The following is an 18234-nucleotide window of genomic DNA, read 5'->3' on the forward strand; positions in this document are numbered from 1 at the left end:
GTCACGCGACTGAGCCGCTTCTTAAGCGTACACTCATCTTGCTACGTGCAGAGCCAACTAGAATAAGAGACCCGTGCCCATGTTCCTGGTCTAGCTTTGGAACATAGCAAATAGCTAGAGATTGCTCGTAGTTGGCATCAAGGCCCTCGATTCCTTGACCGGTCTAAACTGTCTATAAGTTCTTAAATAACGTCGACGATAGTTACAAGGGAGTGGCATCTACCAGAGAATCCTCTTCCAAATAGTCCAAAAATACGTCTGGCCAAAGTTTGGGCTTATATATGGGTGTCAATGGACAGACGTTATAAGAACCACCCTCACTCAACCATAACGCAAAAGGGTCGTAGACGTGATTGGGTGTAAACTGCGCCTCTGTTAGACAGACGCTCCGTCCGTGTAGTACGTCGAAGAGCTCAGTGGCCGGGAACTACTGGTTATGCATTTACCCGTTGTCAGGATGAAGGAAGCTAAGTTGCACGTGTGCCACTGAATCCTTTATTAGGTGCGGAGTAAGTTACCTGGGTGAACATTTTCTAAACGTGATGAAATTCAATCATGTGCCGGAATTGGCAAAAAAATCCAGTCCCGCGACGAGACTCAATTTTGACCGAGGCAGGGATCGAACCTGCAATCTTCTGATTAAACACGATTTAACTCCTCGGATGACCCTTCAGATTTTGATAATCGTAGTCAGACGCGGTGCCATTGCGCCACACGGCCATGTTTCCTGTTGTCAATTTGTTCCGTCTTAGCATCTATGAACGTGGATAACCATTGACTCCTACCCTCCATGCAATGCAATGCAATTTATTCCGCCCGGAGGGACCAACCCTAGAGGGCCGCGACACTCAGCTATTTACAGATCCTCCACTTTCGACTGCAACACCCAGAAGCCCCACATTTTGCTCCTATCCGTACATTTCAGCCTCCAATTTCGCCGTTGACAGGCCTGCTTGAAGGCCCATTTCTCCAAGTGTTCAGCATCCTATTCTCAGCAGCTGAAGCCCGGTCTGTCAATGAGAGGCTGTATGGTGCTAGTACTGTGCACTCTGGTTTGCCAGTACTGTCATCGTTGGTCCGTGTCTAGTCTCCCGGTTGCCATCGCGAATTTGATCGTAGCGCGTACTGCTGGTAGGTTCGGCTTCCATTTGTCGCCATCGGACATCGACTTCCTCCTAGGAAGAAAGACAGATTTCCCATCTTGGTTCGATTGCATTTCATCATGCTTTCTCTTTCAGAGATCCATGCCTTACATCGAAAGAGGAAGTGCTCCACTGTCTCGATTGCTTGACCACAGCCACATAGGTCGCTTTCTGCCGCCTGTATTCCATGAAGGTAACTATTGAGTCTCGATTTGCCTGTGCGAAGTTGCGCAAGTACTCTCGCTTCTTTCCCACTAAGTGAGTCGTAGATCGTTCGCGTATGTCTGCCTCCTACCCTCCATGGGTACGCAGCTAGACCCTAGTTTTTTTGATCCGATCTTGCCAGTCCGACAGCTGATTCGGACAGGCCCTGAACGCGCCTTCGTAGGCAAACATCTGCCACTCTACCACCACCGTCTCAGGTCGCGCCTTCTAAAGCAGATAATTTAAAGAAGGAGAGCGTTTGCACTAGACAGAGGCATCTAGTAACCTGGGCAAGGACCGGGCCATGTCATATGTTCTTGGAACCCTTTTGGAATCCACCACGTATTTACGCGCACGAGGCAGGTACCACTGCCGGCACCGTCTACGGAATGTCTGGCCGAGGCTACGATGCGAGCAAGGCTGCGGGGTTGCCCATGCCGCGGAGAGCACAGTCGGCGGAGAGGTGCTTGGCTGTGTGCACCGGAAGTCGCCATGGGCACGATGGAGTAAAATGTCGGTTTGGACGATGCTTGATTTCTACCAACCGTCATTTCCTACCGGGTAGCTGATGAGTCGTGTGCCAAGAGGGGCTACGCGCAGACTCCTTGATGGGACCGTCAACTCGACAGCACCACTCACAGCGTCTGTCTAACTTAGCAGCTAAAAGAAAAGAAACATGGAAAGAGTGCGCTGCCCGAGCCCCTGCGCCGCCTCAAAGTAACCCTTTGTCGTCGTGTCCTTTGCGTTGCCGCGGCGTGTATAGCTATTCGTGAGTGGGTATGTACATGCGCATCGCGCGCTTGGAGACGCTTCGTGCGGTGCACGGAGCGTCGCCGCCGGCATCCAGACCTCCTGGTCACCGTTGGCGCCATGACCCGTCAAAACTGACAGATGGCAAACCAAGCCAGACCAAACCAAAGAAAGGAAAGCATATCATCGTAGCAGCGTCATGTCTTGCCTCATTCACGCGTAAAGATAAAGCCCGCGAGGTAGGCCATCACTTCTTGCCCCTGGGTTTCCGTTCGATGCGGTCCTTGGTCGGTGCATAGGGCGCCGCGACGCCGGGATACTTGTCCCGCTTGCCGTCGCCCTTGAACTCGTAGGTGCCGTTTGCGGCGATGGAGGCCGGAGTGCCCTGTGTCGGGTGGGAGACTTGGTCGGCGTGGAGCTTGTCGAGAGAGGAGCCGACGACGGCATACTGGGCCCAGTTGATGGGCGGGCAGCGGACAACGTCTTGGGGCTGCGGGAGAGAGGACCATTCCTTGGGTGCCTCGCCCGGCGCATTCACTTTGCCGGCGGCTAGGTCGCGCACAAAGGCGTCGGGGTCGTCGAGGGCGGCATCCCTGGCCTTGCCGAGGGCCTGAACGTCGGCGACGGCGCGCTTCTTCTGGACCTGCAGGACGGAGATGGCGGAGCGGAGGGCTATGGCGTCCGGGTTGGAGTCGAAGTCGATGAGGGTGGGCGGCGGGGGCGCGACGGCAGCGACGGCGTCGGGCTGGGACGAGTGCGTCAAGAAGGGCCGGGCGAGGGGCGAGGGGAGCGGCTGCTGGGGCGTCGCGTCTGGGAGGCGGGCCGGGGGGAGGGTGGGCGTGAGGGGAGAGACGGGGGGAGGGGGGATGGGCTCGTCCGGGTGGGCGGGCGACGGGTTGGACGTGGAGAGCGACAGGCTTGGCGGCTGCTGCTGCTGCTGCTGCTGCTGCTGCTGCTGCGGAGGCGGCATGGCGAAAGGGAGGTTGGCCGGCTAACCGCGGAAGAGCTCCCCTGAGCACGGGCGTGAGTGGTCGAAGCCTCGGCCGTATCGTCGTCGTCGTGCCTTGTCGATGGTGGTGGTTGGTGTTGATGGTGGATGACAGGGGCCGGACTGTGCCGCCTGTGGGTGGTGGCTTATTGTGGCGCCGGCGCTGCTCTGGAGCCAATTCGAGACCCCCGCGCTTGTTTTGGCGTCGTGCCTCAGCAAGTCACCGTGCTGTACTCCGTAGGCCGTGTCAGAAGCGACGGGCAGGGCAGCTTGGGATTGTCCGCGGCAAGCCTGAGTTTTTGATGGAAAAGGGGGCGTGTGTGCGAGACCAACGACGAAGAACTGTAGAAATCGGTCGTGGCATTTGTTTTCGGGGTCATTATTTGCTACGGACGGGCATTGAGGCAATCAGAGAGGGCTCCTCCATCTTCAGCAGTCGGGCCCCCTCTCCCCTCTGGAGAAGCATGGAAGATGTCGCTCTCTCCATCTGCCTACTTACATTCACAGGCTGATGGGGATGCATAATCTGGGCTGTTGAACCCTCGATCCTGTCCTTGTCCATGCATGACAAGAAACATGCACCACCACCACAACCACCACCGCCAACCAACCAAAGGGCCCGAGTTGGCGACTCTCACGATTGACTGGAAACCCACCTTCCAGCTTCATCGGCATCATCTCCCCCCCCTCCCCCCACATCCCACAGCCACCGCCATGTGCGGACTAACAGCGACCTCGCATGGCACAAGATCCAATATTTCCTTCCTTCTTCCTCCTCCTCTATGGGGGACGCGTGCGACGTGTCTCATTTCTCTCTTCCCTGTGCGATCCGTGCAGCAGGGGGTCGCTCGCTAGAGCCAGCTGGAGAAGAGAGAGAGAAGCTGTCGTGTTTCCATGGCGCGCTAGTGGCTCGCCGAGGACAGACTATCGATGAGGATTTCCAAAACGCCATGCCCACGATAGTTACTATGGGAGCAGAGGGGGTCTGAGCGCGAGGAACGAAAGCGCCATCTCAGTACGCAGCCGCGCGGCACAGCGAGCAAGTCTTGGCTGGGGATCGTCAGGGCAGATGCTGTCGTGGGCCTCGTCTTCGCTTCTTCGCTGACTCACAGGGCTGTCTGTGTGTCGAGGGATGCTCGATCCAGGTTCTGGGTTCTAGAAGCAACGTGTGCAATAAATCCACGCTTTGCCTCGGTTCCCCGAGCAATGTTCATCCCTTTTTCAACCATGAAGAAGCGTGCACCTGCAAAAAGGCATCAACACTGCACTTATTGAACAAGATGCACGGCGGAAACCAGGCTACTGAGAGGCACTGTCATCACATGTATGCGCCATGTAGTAGCTCGCTCGCTCGAAGCCTTTTTAGAGCGAGTTCCGATGCATCCTATCCCCTCTAGCAGGGGGAGAGGAGCCCCCTAGGCTTGCCAGTTGCGCGCTGCACTTCACACCTGCAGACATAATAACTAGTTAGCCCTCTATGCCCTTGGACCAGCCCGTCTCGTGCCATGCAGGTTCGTTGTGCTGAAGCCCGCGTCCATATCCTCGGGCCTCGGCGAGTAGTGAACAACGTCGGGGGGAGCAAACAAACGACAACCATGTCCATCTGCGCGCACTCGCACTCGCGTTACGTATCCATCGTGTATATGTGTATATACAAGCCAGAGCGCGTGCAAACACAAGTCGAGCCAGGGGTTCGGACACCGTTGGTTCGCACCCCCCCCCCCAATGCTTGTTCGATCGGTTCGCTTTCCTTTTTCCACCCGGGTCCAAATTCTTGTTCTACCTATTAATAAGTTCCGGGACCCGGACTCGTCGTCAGTCCGGCCCGGGTCGAGGCCTTGCAAGACTCGCAGAGAAATACCTATTAGAGCCCGCACAGAGCCCTTTCTCCCTTTGCCCTTGTCGGCCTCGTAGCTTGTTCTCTTCTTCTTTTTTCTTGCTTTCTTTTTTTCCCTTTCCTCTCCTCTTTTTCTCCTTCCTCTCTTCTGCGGACAAGGTACGTCTAGACTTTGGGCGGCTGACGATTGGTGTGCCACGGAAACGCTCTCGTCACTCTCCCTTGGCCGGGAAGCGACGCCTGCTTGTCTCTCCGGGTCCTGCCGGCGGCCCCGACCAACGCTCTCGCTTGTTCGGCCAACAAGCCGCTGGTGTCTAAGCCGGCACAGCTCTTTGTTCTCTGCTTCTCCCCCTCTTCTCTCGACGCCAAGATCTTTCTCTCTTTGTTCTCTCGAGTCTCTTCAGACACGTAGCATAGTCGACAACCCAGCAGCGGTTCAGCGGTTCAGCACAACGACAACATCTGTAGTCTGCTGTTGAGTCTGACCCTGGTCTGTCTACTTCAAAACACTCGAGCCACTCCCGACCTCGCCCTCACTTACACTTGCACGTTGCAAATCATCTCGACGTCACCAATCAAGCAGTTCCAACGACAAGGGCTCTTGTTCCAATCAACGGGACCTGACAAGAATCCTGTTGACCGGCGACACACCATCTCGAAACTCATTGCACAGGAGACAGGCATCAACACTTCTGCTCAGCCGTCTGCCTTGACACGCAGCTTGGCACGGAGCGGCCATCGTCAATATCAAGTCCCGGCCTGCGCCGAAGCTTTGAAGCGAACCCAGCGAGGACAACTCACCAGCACTTCGGTGCAGCAAGCCACCCCTGACCATGGAGGTTTCGACACCGCCCGTATCACCAGGCAGCAGCTACGACGGGGCCCGGAGCCTGCGAACAAGGTCCAACCTCTTCCGCTCCGACAGCTTCTTCACGCTAAGCCTCGACGAGGCACGGCTAGGGTCCCTGTCGCGGGCGGGCAGCACCATAGGGAGCACCAAGAAGCGCATGTCGACGCCGCGGTGGCTCGGGCACGTGCGTAGCTGGCTATCGGTGAGCGAGCCGTCGGCGCAGGCCATGAAGACCCAAAAGCGCACGGCGTACAAAAAGTACGGCGTCGAGCTCAACGACCCGCAGGCGGCGGCCAAGATGCACCTCCCCATCGGTAAGGTGCCTGACGGCGTGACCACGTCGACGCGCGGGCCCAGTCCGGAGAAGGCGCTGCGGGAGCGGGCAAAGGAGAATCTGGCGAGCAGCGCGTCGTACATGGACCGCAACGATGCGCGGTCCATTTCGAGCGGCATCTCGAGCGTTGCCAGCTTCAAGAGGATCAACGAGGTTGCGCCGTGGGCATGACAGGTGACGATGATTGTGAGAAGCGAAGTCTCTTTCCTTCGCCATGTCTTTTTGGGCGGGCCGGCATGTTTGAGCGTGTCTTTTTGCTGTCAACGAGTACATGGCGGTACTCGCATCGGCTTGCACGGGGGTCTGGGGAAGCACGGCGTTGGGACTCGGTTGGACTTTTGATTTTCTATTTCGGGTGTAAATTTGTTTGCAGCTTCATGCTCACGAAATGTATCATTTGTATGAGTATGAGTGGAAAGCTGAGAGAATCAATTTCTTTCGATGAAGGCTGGTGACAGGGAGGAGAGGAGGGGAGAGGAGAGGATAGGAGGCCTGGTCATGCTGCTGCGGCCGTCTGTGCCTACAAGTGCCTCCCATCATGGGGGAATCTTCGGCTTACTCATCATGGTGAAGGTGCCGCCTCACATTGCCATGACCTCGGTGTATGTAACTTACAATGGAAGTAGACGACCAGCTGAGGCGCAAAATATCAAGTCTGCGGTGTTTGTGTGTGCAATGCAAACTGTCCGGACATACTTCGTGCATGCTTTGTGAGAGGCGGGCTGACTTCTGCGGCGGGTGCATGCTGGTGGGACATGGCCGGGAAATGTGCTCTCTCGCCCACGAGAAGCTCCCTCGTCAGAGTATCAGTATATATACCCATGCCTAGACACCCGGAGAGCGGCCAGTCGATCTTACGTACTCTGCTGTGCTTGCCCGCAACGGCAGTCGGACAGATGCGCCGCTCATCTGCCGAGCTCCAGATCGGCCACCACGGCAGATGCGACTGGAGCAAGTGGATGTGAGCCGTGCAGGCGATTGCAAATTCTCCCCACACGGAACCTACCGCTGGTGCGCGGGCACATGTCCGGCACCGCCCGAGCTCGGGCTTTGTAGAGGAGGAGCCGCTGTAATTAAATCTACCCGTGCCACGCCCCACTTTATTTGGAATTCGCAAGCTCCCACCTCCTAAAGTTGGTGCTCACCACCAGTATCCCCACACCACCGGAATACCCAGAATTTCGACTCCCCGACCTAGAATCGCTTCAACCACCGCGTACCACGCTCAGAATCGCGTACTTCCACTCGTTCTAACCTTCCTGAACCTCCATTGGCGTGCCTTTTGCTGCTTCCTCAAACCATCGCTTGCGTGCGTTATGCGCCTTTTCTCCGCGTCTTCTACTACCTTCCTTGCTTTAGCAATCTGATCATCTCCCTTTGTTGCACCATTTCCCGTCCTTGGGCCACTGACAATACTCCTCCTGATTGTAACTGTATATTCTTCATAGCCTTACGTTGTTTTTGGATCCGCTCCGCCATTTTGGTTCGTCCCAAGTCCCTTTAGTCTGCACGAGCTCAGTCGCCAGAGATAGCGATCCTCGAATAAATCGACTGAGATCGTGAGAAAAGTCGGGATCCAGGCTTTTATCGTCTTCAAGGACGAGATCTAATTTGTCCGCTACCTTGTTTATTTGTCGTAGAGTCAATGGTGTCTCGAAAGGTGAGGAGTGTGGTCCTGAATTGGGAGGAGGTGTGGGTGTCGTGGCTTGACGAGCTTCCAAACATTGAAGTACTACTTGTGGATTGAATGGGAAGATTCCTGTCTTGCGAAATGCGGAGCGTATAGTACTCTCCTTGAAAGCATGCAATCGTACTTGTTGAATGCAGGAGAGAAACTCAAGCTTGGTTATGTTGACGAGGCCATCTCGAACCATGACATCTAAAGCCTTGGCGTGATAGTGCTTTAGGGGCTGGAAAACGACAACGTCCAAAGGCTGAAGTGCATGCGTGAGATTAGGCGGCATGCCGAAGGGAATAATATTGTGGTTGTCGCAGTATTCAATGAACTGCCTGGTATGGTGAGAGCCATGACCATCAAGAATTAGAAGTCGCTTCGAGCTTCTTGAGCTTTTTCCGAGTGCTTGTCAAATGCTGGAGCCACTCCAGACTAATCACGTCGTTTGAGTAACCAGTAGGCGTGGGTCGAATAACTGTGTCAGGATCTAGCTCAGGTATTTGATACCATGAAGCCATGTGCATCTGGCCAGCGAGTATCAAAAAAGCCGGAACAACCTCCCCATTCGCCGAGATAGCTTCGATCGCAGTAGCGGATTCCCTATTCTCAGGAATGCCAAAATAATGAGCTCTCCTCCGTTTTGTCACAATCAGCTGGTCTTTTCCAACCCCGATGCGAAAACCAGTCTCGTCCATATTCCAGATATCCTCAGGAGGTATACCATTGTCTTGGATAACCTGCCGAAGATGCTGGAAATACTGGTTAACTCGTGTAAGATTCTCGGAGACTTGGCGCTCTGCTTGAAGCCTTTTGGCGCTTTTGAAGTAGCCGTGACGCTTTAAGAAGCGAGAAGTCCAGTTTGGCCCCACGGTAGGAGCGTCGCGCTGGCTAGACCGCTCGCGCAAGATACAGTTTGCCGCGTCAGTAACGAACTCGACGCGTACCGCAAGGTTTATATTATCCAAACGATCGATATAGCGACATAGGGCCTTCTCTTCTGGTTCGGAAAGCCTCGTATTTCTAGCTCGCTGGCCAGTTTTAGGAGGTCGGCCTTGAAGACGGTATCGCAATCGATCACGTGTTACACCGAATTCTCGCGCTACGGTTGCGACTTTAGCACCGGGAAAATTTTCAATATATCGAAGAGCGTTTTGTACACGTGCTTCCATTTCGGCTATCGACGAGATCGTGAATTGGTTAAGATATAGGGATGCTGAAGTCGGGGAGTCGAAATTCTGGGTATTCCGGTGGTGTGGGGATACTGGTGGTGAGCACCAACTTTAGGAGGTGGGAGCTTGCGAATTCCAAATAAAGTGGGGCGTGGCACGGGTAGCTGCCGTAGGGCCAGCGACTGCTAAAAGTCGAGAAAAATGGGCTCTCTCTTGCAGGCATTCAATATCCCCGCATGTGCTTTCCATCTCTAGAAGCTGACTGTATGCTTCAAGTAATTACCGCCATGTTCAAAACAGGAATCGCTTCGGACTTTTCCATCGTCGAGTTCGTGCCGGGGTCGCATCTGGGCGGAGCTTGTGGTCCTGGAACACGGCAGAGCTGTGACCTGCGGCCGCGGATTGGCTGCCCGCGCCCCGCCCGTGCCGTCGAGCTGGGGTGGTTATGACGTACGCTATAAATCCCCTATGTCATTTAAGCTGCTGCCTCTGCCTCGGAAGAAAAACATGAGCGACGAGCATTGCAAGAGTCGCTGGAAATGGGCATTGCCTCCTCCGACAGAGTCTGCTTGAGGTCTGGCAGTTAAAGGAAAGAAACTCTGCTCTCTCGGCCCAGGCAGTTGCATTGAGATTCCCTCATCTTCACACTCTCTCATCCTCCCTCCCTCTCGCCCTTACTTCATCCATCGAGGCAGACGCTCACGATGCCCCTCTTCTCCAGCAAAAGGCGCAATGGCGCCGACGGGGACAATGAACGGCACCAGCAGCACCAGCGCTCGGGTGACGATGCCGCCTCCGACCAGCCGCCCCCCGACGAGCACACGCGCCTGCTCCCCAATCGCGTCGACTCCAACCGCGGCATGCTCAGGCCCGACGACCCGGCCGTCACGCCCTACAACCTCTGGAGCATCCGCATCCTGCGCTACCTCACTCTCCTCTTCACCGCCGTAACCCTCGCCTGGTGGGTCCTCCTGCTCGTCTCGGCCTTTGTCACCCCCCCGGGCCTGCACACCCCCGGCGGTAGCTTCTACGCCTTTGGCTACGCGAGCCTGGCCCTCGCAAACATGTTCTTCAGCTTGGTATTCTTCGGCGTGCCCTCCAAGTCGGTTAGGGTGCTGGCCGTTGTCATAGCGGTATGTTGAACCAGCCAAACCTCTCCTCCCAGTCATTGACACGAGGGGGGCCTCTTTTGTTGCACAAGAAATACAAGGACTGATGCCATTGCCAGTTCTTCCTGCTTCTCGACACCATTATCCTCCTCAGTGTCCAGCAGACGCGCTACGAGGAAGGCTGGGTCGGCATCGTCAGCGTCATCTGGGCCCTGCTCATGAGCCTTTGGACCCTGCTCACCGACAGGACCGTCAAATGGGGCAAGGAGGAGGAGGAGGAGCGACTGACGGGCCGCGCCGAGACCCGGCGGACCCTGACCGAGTGGCTGGCCGTGCTGCTGTCCACGATTGCCTACGTCATCATGGCCGTCGCCGTCCTCCTCATCACGCTGACCGTCATCCTGCGCGCATTGGACGCCGGCGTGGCGCCCCCCGGAAAGCTGTACCGAGTGGACAGCGGCAAGTATCGCGTCCACGTGCACTGCCACGGCAACAAGACCGAGCTGCCGACGGTGCTCTTCGAGGGCGGCGAGCGGCCCGTCGAAGAGGGTCTGTGGGGCTTCGCCGACCACGCCGTCAAGAACGGGTCCATCCGGCGCTACTGCTTCGTCGACCGGCCCGGCATGGCCTGGTCCGACAACGCGCCGTCGCCGCTGTCGGCCGGGTTCGCCGTCGACGTCGTCAGCGAGGCCCTGGCCCAGGCCGACGAGCGCGGCCCCTGGATCTTGGCCAGCGCGGGCATCGGGTCCATCTACTCGCGCGTCTTCTCGTCGCGCCACGGGCTTGAGGTCCAGGGCCTGCTGCTTATCGACCCGCTGCACGAGGACCTGCTCGGCCGGGTCGCGGCGCCGGGCCGCGGGTTCCTGCTGTGGCTGCGGGGTGTCATCTCGCCGCTGGGGCTGGACCGGCTGTCCGGGGCGCTCTTCCGGGGCCGGAGCAGCCGCGACCGCGTGTACGGGCGGGCGGCGCAGCAAAACAGCAAATTCATCTACGCCAAGTTGCAGGAGAGCCTGGTGGCCAACTCGTTTACGCGGCGTGACGTGCAGGGTAGCCGGATGATCCAAGACAAGCAGACGCCGCTCGTCGTCATCAGCTCGGGCATCGAGGTCCGAGACAACGACAGCTGGGAGGGCCGGCAGCGTGATTTGACGACGCTGACGGACAAGCTCAAGCACTGGGACGTGGTCGACGAGGCGCCTCACCGGGTGTGGGAGACGCTCGAGGGCCGGGAGCAGATTGAGAGACGGTTGCGGCAGTTGGTGCACGCATAGGGTCGGGGGGCTGTCGTCGTCGTCGTCGTCGTCGTAATGCCCTGTTTAATAACCGTGGGGGGGGGGGGTTGAGTCTGGTTGGATTAGTCCGGGGGGCCGTCGAAATTGAGACGAGACTTAGGCGCTTGGCCATGTCTGCGTCGTGTGGCTTGGAGTTGCTGGGACTTTTCGTTGCTCCGCCACTGCCAGAATGTGTTTTCCTCTTTCTGTCTTTTTGCATTCATGCGTCAGCCAGTTGTCACTTGAATACATGAACGTGTCCATGACTTTGCTTAGATGGAAGCCCCCACTGCCGCGAGCTTTGCTCCAACTGTCGTGAGCTCTGCAAACCGGACGAACGAGGCGCACGGCACATGCAGGTCCACACGAGGCCCTCTTCTGGATTCTATAAATGCTCCATTGGAAACAGGGCGGGCCGGACTAGCACGTTAGAGAATCCGCACACCGCAGCAATGCCTTGATTGACGACCGGGGTCTTGGTTATGCGACGAACTCACCCACCGCGGCAAGTGACGGCAAAGTGGCAAAGTAAAGGGAGAGCATGATCATTTTGAATGTATTGGCCCATTGGGCGCATACGTCCATGATCCATGTCCCGGCGCGAACGGGCGTCGTCGTCGTCGTCGTCGTCGTCGCCGGCGTCCCGGGTAGGAAAAACCATCATGGGGGACCATCACGGGGACCAAACAGGACACACTCCCAAAGGGGGCGTCATGCGACGAAATTAGGAAGTGTAACACGGGCAAACGAAATGTTTGATGGTTGGCCTCGCAAGGCGAGCCAACGCTGCAAGCCGCCCTGCCAGAAGAATAAGGTTGTCGCGGGGCTTGGGCTGGTTGGGGAGGGCTTCCGTCTTTACGTGTCGCCGGCTAAGCGCCGCCCTTTGCGGAGACGAGGCGCATGGCTGAGAATTGCCGCTTGACCGCAGGGGCCAACAAGGGGGGCAAAATGCATTCACCCGCAAGCGCGCGCGACTTTTTCTTCCTCTCTTTGGTCTCTTGGGCGCGGGTGTCTGGTATCTATAGTTGGTAGGACAGCCCATCACGACATGCAACTCCTCCCTCCCCACTAAAAGCCCCCTGGTCTGGCTCTGTGCCACGGCGACTGGAACGGGGACTGCACAGAGTGAAATTGCATGTACAACACGGCCTTTTTATCACCGCCGCCGCGGCAGCACAGCATCTGTCCAGTCCCTGACGACGGGGCATGCGCCTCGCTCTAAAGATAAACCCAAAGATAAACCTAAGATAAATCTCGGTTGTCGACGAAGCTACGGATAGACAAGCACCCTGTGAGGCTTGGCGGGTGTAGCTTTCTACGCGCATGCCGCAGCATCGGGGCATGATGAGAATGTACTAACATTTTGACACCCGCTGGACGAAGTAGTTTTGCAGGTATTAGCTGGCGCTGGATTCGCAGGGGAAATTGTGACTTGCACCCCACGTCTGAATCCATCTCGCCCCGAGACAAGTACGTAAGAGGCCCTTTGCCATATGGACAGATGGAACCCCCCCTTCTCCTCCCCTTCTCCCCAAAAAAAAATGGCACGGAGAAAAGACGGCGACGAGGCAAAGGGGAGAGAGGAAAAGGCAAAAGTTCAAGCAAGTCCTGATGGCAGCTTTTGGCGCGCGCTCTCCGTAACAAAGCCCGCCACCAAAACGCCCACTCCTCGCTACGTACCGCAAGGGTGGGCGTGTGTGTCGGGTACCTGAGGTAAGGAGGGCCTGCCTGAGGTCAGGTATGCACCGAGGGTCAGGTTCCCTTCAATCCTGCAGCACCTGAGCATCAGGTACTGATGCTACCTAGACAACCAGACTCCCCGCACCTCTGCTATCTGCACTACCTTGTCCCAAAGTCGCTCCTCCCGCCAAACTACCCTATAGGTACCTAAGGGTCCCTGCCTCCCCGGCGCGCTCCCCCCCCTTACTTCCAACACTCTACCACTCACCACCACTACACCCAGCGATACCTAAACGTCTTACCACCGCAAATCCACCTCACTCGGTCGCCTGCCAACACGCCTGCCTTCTCTTCTCCCCACACGTTGACTCGTCGTCGTCTTTTCTGCATCATCCTTCTTCGCCGACAGCACATGTTCCAGGCCCGCATGCTATCCTGACCCCGTCGCCTTTTGCAGCATCTTTTCCCACTCGCCGACGACTTCATCAACCGCCGGCTCGTCTTCCTCCCATCGTCGTCGCCCTCCCCGCTGCCGTCGCCCTGACCGACCCCGACAGTCTCTCGTCCTCGGGCCCTCACGCGAGCAGACGGCCCCCTCGGTCCTCCCTCGGTCGTCCGGCGCGCATCCTCTCATCCTGCCCCGTCCAATCAATTAGCATCGACACCGCCGTCACCATCCACCATCCAAGCTCATGCCGAGCGCTGGAGCACCCCATCGTCCATTATCACCACCCCGCTGGCGCTGACGGCGTTGCCAACCGCGCTTGTTGACCCGCGTGTTTCGTCCTCGGGCGACGGAGAGGGCCAAGGCAGTGCCCACATCGTCACTCTGGACTCCCGACCGTGATGGCCTCGGACCGCGATCACGGAACCTCGGGCGACCGCCCCCGTGGCGACCTCCCCGGCGACCGCGCGGCTGCCTTCGAGTCCACCAACCCGGGGGACAGAAACTGGTCCAACGGCGGCCAGAGGACGCCAGAGAGCCTGCGTGGACTCAAGCTGACCAGCGCGGGCCTCCCCACAGGATGGACCGACGAAACGTCGCCCCGCAAGAGCGAAGAGAGAAATCGATCACGACAGAGAAACGGACGTGCCGCCAGCGGCCAGACGCGCATCTGCAACAAGTGCGGCGAGCCCCTCACCGGCCAGTTTGTGCGAGCCCTGGACGGCACGTTTCACCTGGATTGCTTCAAGTGTCGGGTGAGTCTTTCTCGTCCGCCTCTTGCTCCGTGAATCTGCTGCTGACGCGCCGTGCAGGACTGCGGCCAGATTGTGGCATCCAAGTTCTTCCCGGCCGATGATGAAAACGGGCAGGGCCAGTACCCGCTGTGCGAAACCGACTACTTCCGACGACTGGGCCTGATATGCCATCAATGCGGCGGCGCCCTCCGCGGCTCCTACATCACCGCCCTCGATCGCAAGTACCACGTCGACCACTTCACCTGCTCGCTCTGCACCACCGTCTTCGGGGCCCAGGACAGCTACTACGAGCACGACGGCAACGTCTATTGCCACTACCACTACTCGACCCAACACGCCCAGAGGTGCAACGGCTGCCAGACGGCCATCCTCAAGCAGTTTGTCGAGATTTACCGGAATGGCCAGAACCAGCACTGGCATCCCGAGTGTTACATGATACACAAATTCTGGAATGTGCGGTTGGCCCAACCAACAGGGACGCCGCCGGCCGCTTCCGAGTCCGACCCTCCGGCCAACAAAGACCTGATCCGCCAAGACGAGGAGCGCATGGAGGAAAAGGTGTACCGCATATGGAGCGTCCTCTCGACCTTTGAGGAGTCGTCTGCGGCGTGCATCTCCGACATGCTTCTACACGTCAGCAATGGTTCGTACGTCGACGGCGTCCTCGTCGCCAAGCGTTTCATCTGGCACGTCGAGGTGCTGTTCAAGTCGGCAGACAGGCTCGACGCCATGATGCTCAGCCGCAGCAGCAAAGGTGAGTAAGCTCTCTGCGAGCCCGCGGTGCACACCGAGCCCCGTCCGTCGAGAAATCGGCACGCTGACCAGAGGTCATTCCTGCCTTCAGGCATGTCCTACGGCCGAGAGGCTAAGCTTCTCTGTAAAAAAATCGTGGCCTTTTTCTCCTTGCTGTCCAAAACCCAGGACACCAGCATCCGAAAGCTGGGCGTCACTCAAGAGCTGCTGTCCCTCGTCACCGGTCTGGCTCACTACCTGAAGCTTCTGATACGCATCTGCCTTCAGGGCTCACTTCGCCTGGAGCGCGAGGCGGGGAACAGCGATGGCATCAACCAACTCCTCAACGATCTCGCCGATTTCGAGACGTACAAGACGGACGAGAACATGCTGCAACTGGCCATGGGCAGCTCGCGTCTATCGGCCAAGGACTCAGACCATTGCGTCGTCTGCAGTCGATCTGTTGAGGACGAGTGTGCCAAGTGTGGAGATACGAGGTGGCACCTGGCGTGCCTCAAATGCGCCCGATGCGCCCGCGAACTGGGGCGGTCTTTGCGAGAGGCGCGCTTGAAGGTTTTTGACCGCAAAGTATACTGCATGGGCTGCGCCTCTGCCAGCGCGGACGGGTCGCCACCTTTCGAGCACATCACAAAGTTGCAGCAGTACGTCTTTCTCCTCAAGGTTGCACTGGCGCGACTCCTCGATATCCTGCGAAGCAACGGCGCTCTGCCCCGTGGCGCAGAAGACGCCAAGGGCGGCGAGCTCGGCGGAGACAAGGCCAGGCTCGGAGCCGGCCCTCCATTCTTAAATTCAGAGTCGAGGTCCAAGTCGTACGCGGGCGGGGGCGACAAGGAGCATCACCGCGAGTCAACATACGAAAACACTCTCAACGAGGTCAGGAGACTGCGCAGCACACGACTCGATCGACACCTATCGTCGAGCGTCAAGCAAGCTCGAACATCTCGTGTTATGAACGCAGACGGTCAAGGCCCGCGGCCCGGCTCAGTTGACGAGGAGGAAGGGGGCCCCGAGGCACAGGGGTCAACAGATCTCATGTTTGCGCAGAACGACGCCATCACGCTGGACGACATCCCCCGGATCGTTGCCGTCGAGCAGTCGCGCGAGAAGCAGCAGCAGCAGCGCGACCGCAACGCTCGTCCGGATCCCTTCCGGTCACCCGTTGCCGACCCTAACCGGTCACCCACCCGCAACCGGGCGCAGTCGGTCAGCAGAGACCACGATGTCCGGGGGTCCGACCCTCTGCCCACCCGGGTGGTCCGAAAATTCTTCTCGGAGCTCTCTGGGCTAGAATTTTTCAACGTGCGACATCTGGCGGTCTTGACCATGCAGCCCATGATCGAGCAGGAGTTTACTCTCGACGACCTCCTTGGCTTCATCGAGTCGAGAAAGCAGCCGACGTTTTGGAAGAACCTCGGCAAGGCGTTCAAGAACGACAAGAACAGAAGCGTCAAGAAAAAGGGCGTCTTTGGGGTGCCGCTGGAAGTCATCATTGATCGTGATGGGGCGGACTCGACAGATGGCGTCGGCCCGGGCACGCTCCGCATCCCGGCCATTATTGACGACATCATCTCGTCGATGCGCAAGATGGACCTCTCGGTCGAGGGAGTGTTTCGCAAAAACGGCAACATCAAGAAGCAGCAGGAACTCGTGGACAAGATCAACGCCGAGGGATGCGACGTGGTCAACTTTATGGAGCAGCCTGTGGTGCAGCTGGCGGCGCTTCTGAAGCGATACCTGCGAGACCTCCCGGACCCGCTGATGACGCACAAGCTGTACAAGCTCTGGATCAGTGCGGCCAAGATATCGGACCCGGAAAGGAGAAAGCAGTGCCTGCACATGACGTGCTGCCTGCTGCCCAAGTGCCACCGCGACTGCCTAGAAATCTTGTTCACCTTTTTGAAATGGGCCGGGTCGTTCCACCAGCTCGACGAGGACGTCGGATCCAAGATGGACATTCGGAACTTGGCAACAGTCATTGCCCCGAATATCCTGACGAATCCCAACAAGGCTCTCACGTTGGACAGTGAGGCCATATTCGTCATTGACGCCGTCGAGACTCTCATCAACAATATTGAGGAAATGTGCCAGGTATGTACTCACCCACTTTCCCTCTCTATTTCTCTTGCACTCTTACGGAGAGCGGCATATTGACAGACCATCAAGGTTCCGGACGAGCTCCTCACGCTCTTGAACGATCCGTACCTGTTTAGCAACCCGGGCGAGATCACGACCAAGGAGATCCTCAAGCGCTTCCAAGATCGACGAGGGCAAGTACCTGTCGCCGAGGTTAGCGAGGTCTTTAACCGGCTGGACACGTCGACGCGCTCTCCGCCGCGACGGGTCGAGACGGACCCAGCCGTCTTGCAGGGCGAGCGGACGGTCCGGCCAGTGCAGGATCAAGGCGGTTTTTCCGGACCGGAGACGTCGCCGCAAAAGTGGACCGGGGGCGGCGATCATCCTTCCCCGTATAACCACGGCCGCTTCAACCGCTCCGACAGCCAACTCGAGAGCTCCGAGCACAGCCAGCGCGGAGAATGGCGAAACTCGGCGTGGGGCCGCCGTGGCGGCGGTGTCGGCGTCGGCGGCAACTTGTGACCGGGTCAGCCTTTGTGACCTTGGGGAAGCAGGTCCAGATGCCGGCTCCATCTTGGCATGGATTCTTCCCCGCAGAAGACATGGTTTCGGTGTAGTCATATGCATTATCCATGGCGTTTTCATTTTTTCCCTTTTCGATTCCCCCGTCACCCGGAGGCGACAAACATCCGCTAAAAAAAGGAGAGGAGCTAGACCTCATCAATAACGCCCGTCATGACGGAACTTGTGTACTTTTTCCTTTATCTCGGCCAGGCTCAGATCTTGCTGTTGCCTTCCTCCTCTTTCCCCCGTCTTGTTCGATTCCTTACGCGGCATAAGACTCGCAGTCTGCCTCTTTGTGTCTCCTTTTGGCCTGTTACCACACCACATTTTACGTTCACTTCTCCACCCCAGCTTTGTGCCAAAGACTGCCTCAAGACTTGCTGAGGGGGCTGGTTGACAGGGCATACCCTGTGGATGACGAGAAAGAGGGCCCATGGAGGAAAAAGGTTTTTGTTATACCTTTTCCGTTGGATGGAGTATTGACCGGGTGCTTGCCGGGCCGGGCCTAGCCTTTTCGTTCTCTCGTGGAGATTGCCAGCCAGATGTGCTTCGAGTCATGGAGTGTGTTGCTTGGCCACCGCTTGCTTTTCTCTTTTTCCTTACCACCCCCCGAGTTGATGGAGCATGTCTGAAGA

At 57.6% G+C, this 18234-nt stretch overlaps 4 protein-coding genes and 1 non-coding gene across 5 annotated transcripts; 3 read left to right on the forward strand and 2 right to left on the reverse strand.

Moving 5' to 3' along the window:
- Positions 1-604: 604 nt before the first annotated feature.
- On the reverse strand, positions 605-720 carry HRG_12148. Its single transcript has one exon. It is a non-coding gene; the product is annotated as a tRNA-Arg (tRNA).
- A 1623-nt stretch (positions 721-2343) lies between these two features.
- Positions 2344-3066, reverse strand: HRG_11571 (uncharacterized protein; the record flags this gene model as incomplete). Its single annotated transcript, XM_044870041.1, has 1 exon — positions 2344-3066. The coding sequence occupies one exon, from the start codon at positions 3064-3066 to the stop codon at positions 2344-2346; it is 723 nt and encodes a 240-aa protein (XP_044714938.1).
- Positions 3067-5754: 2688 nt separating this feature from the next.
- Positions 5755-6276, forward strand: HRG_11572 (uncharacterized protein; the record flags this gene model as incomplete). Its single annotated transcript, XM_044870042.1, has 1 exon — positions 5755-6276. The coding sequence occupies one exon, from the start codon at positions 5755-5757 to the stop codon at positions 6274-6276; it is 522 nt and encodes a 173-aa protein (XP_044714939.1).
- A 3377-nt stretch (positions 6277-9653) lies between these two features.
- Positions 9654-11329, forward strand: HRG_11573 (uncharacterized protein; the record flags this gene model as incomplete). Its single annotated transcript, XM_044870043.1, has 2 exons — positions 9654-10082; positions 10178-11329. 2 exons carry the CDS (start codon positions 9654-9656, stop codon positions 11327-11329), a joined length of 1581 nt encoding a protein of 526 aa, XP_044714940.1.
- A 2526-nt stretch (positions 11330-13855) lies between these two features.
- HRG_11574 (LIM domain-containing protein) lies at positions 13856-17557 on the forward strand (the record flags this gene model as incomplete). The annotated part of the gene is made up of 5 exons (XM_044870044.1): positions 13856-14209; positions 14267-14963; positions 15054-16751; positions 16842-17050; positions 17126-17557. The coding sequence occupies 5 exons, from the start codon at positions 13856-13858 to the stop codon at positions 17555-17557; spliced, it is 3390 nt and encodes a 1129-aa protein (XP_044714941.1).
- Between the last annotated feature and the right edge of the window lie 677 nt (positions 17558-18234).

This window comes from Hirsutella rhossiliensis, assembly GCF_020360975.1.
Source record: "Hirsutella rhossiliensis strain HR02 chromosome Unknown scaffold00021, whole genome shotgun sequence".
Classification (NCBI taxonomy): Eukaryota; Fungi; Ascomycota; class Sordariomycetes; order Hypocreales; family Ophiocordycipitaceae; genus Hirsutella; species Hirsutella rhossiliensis.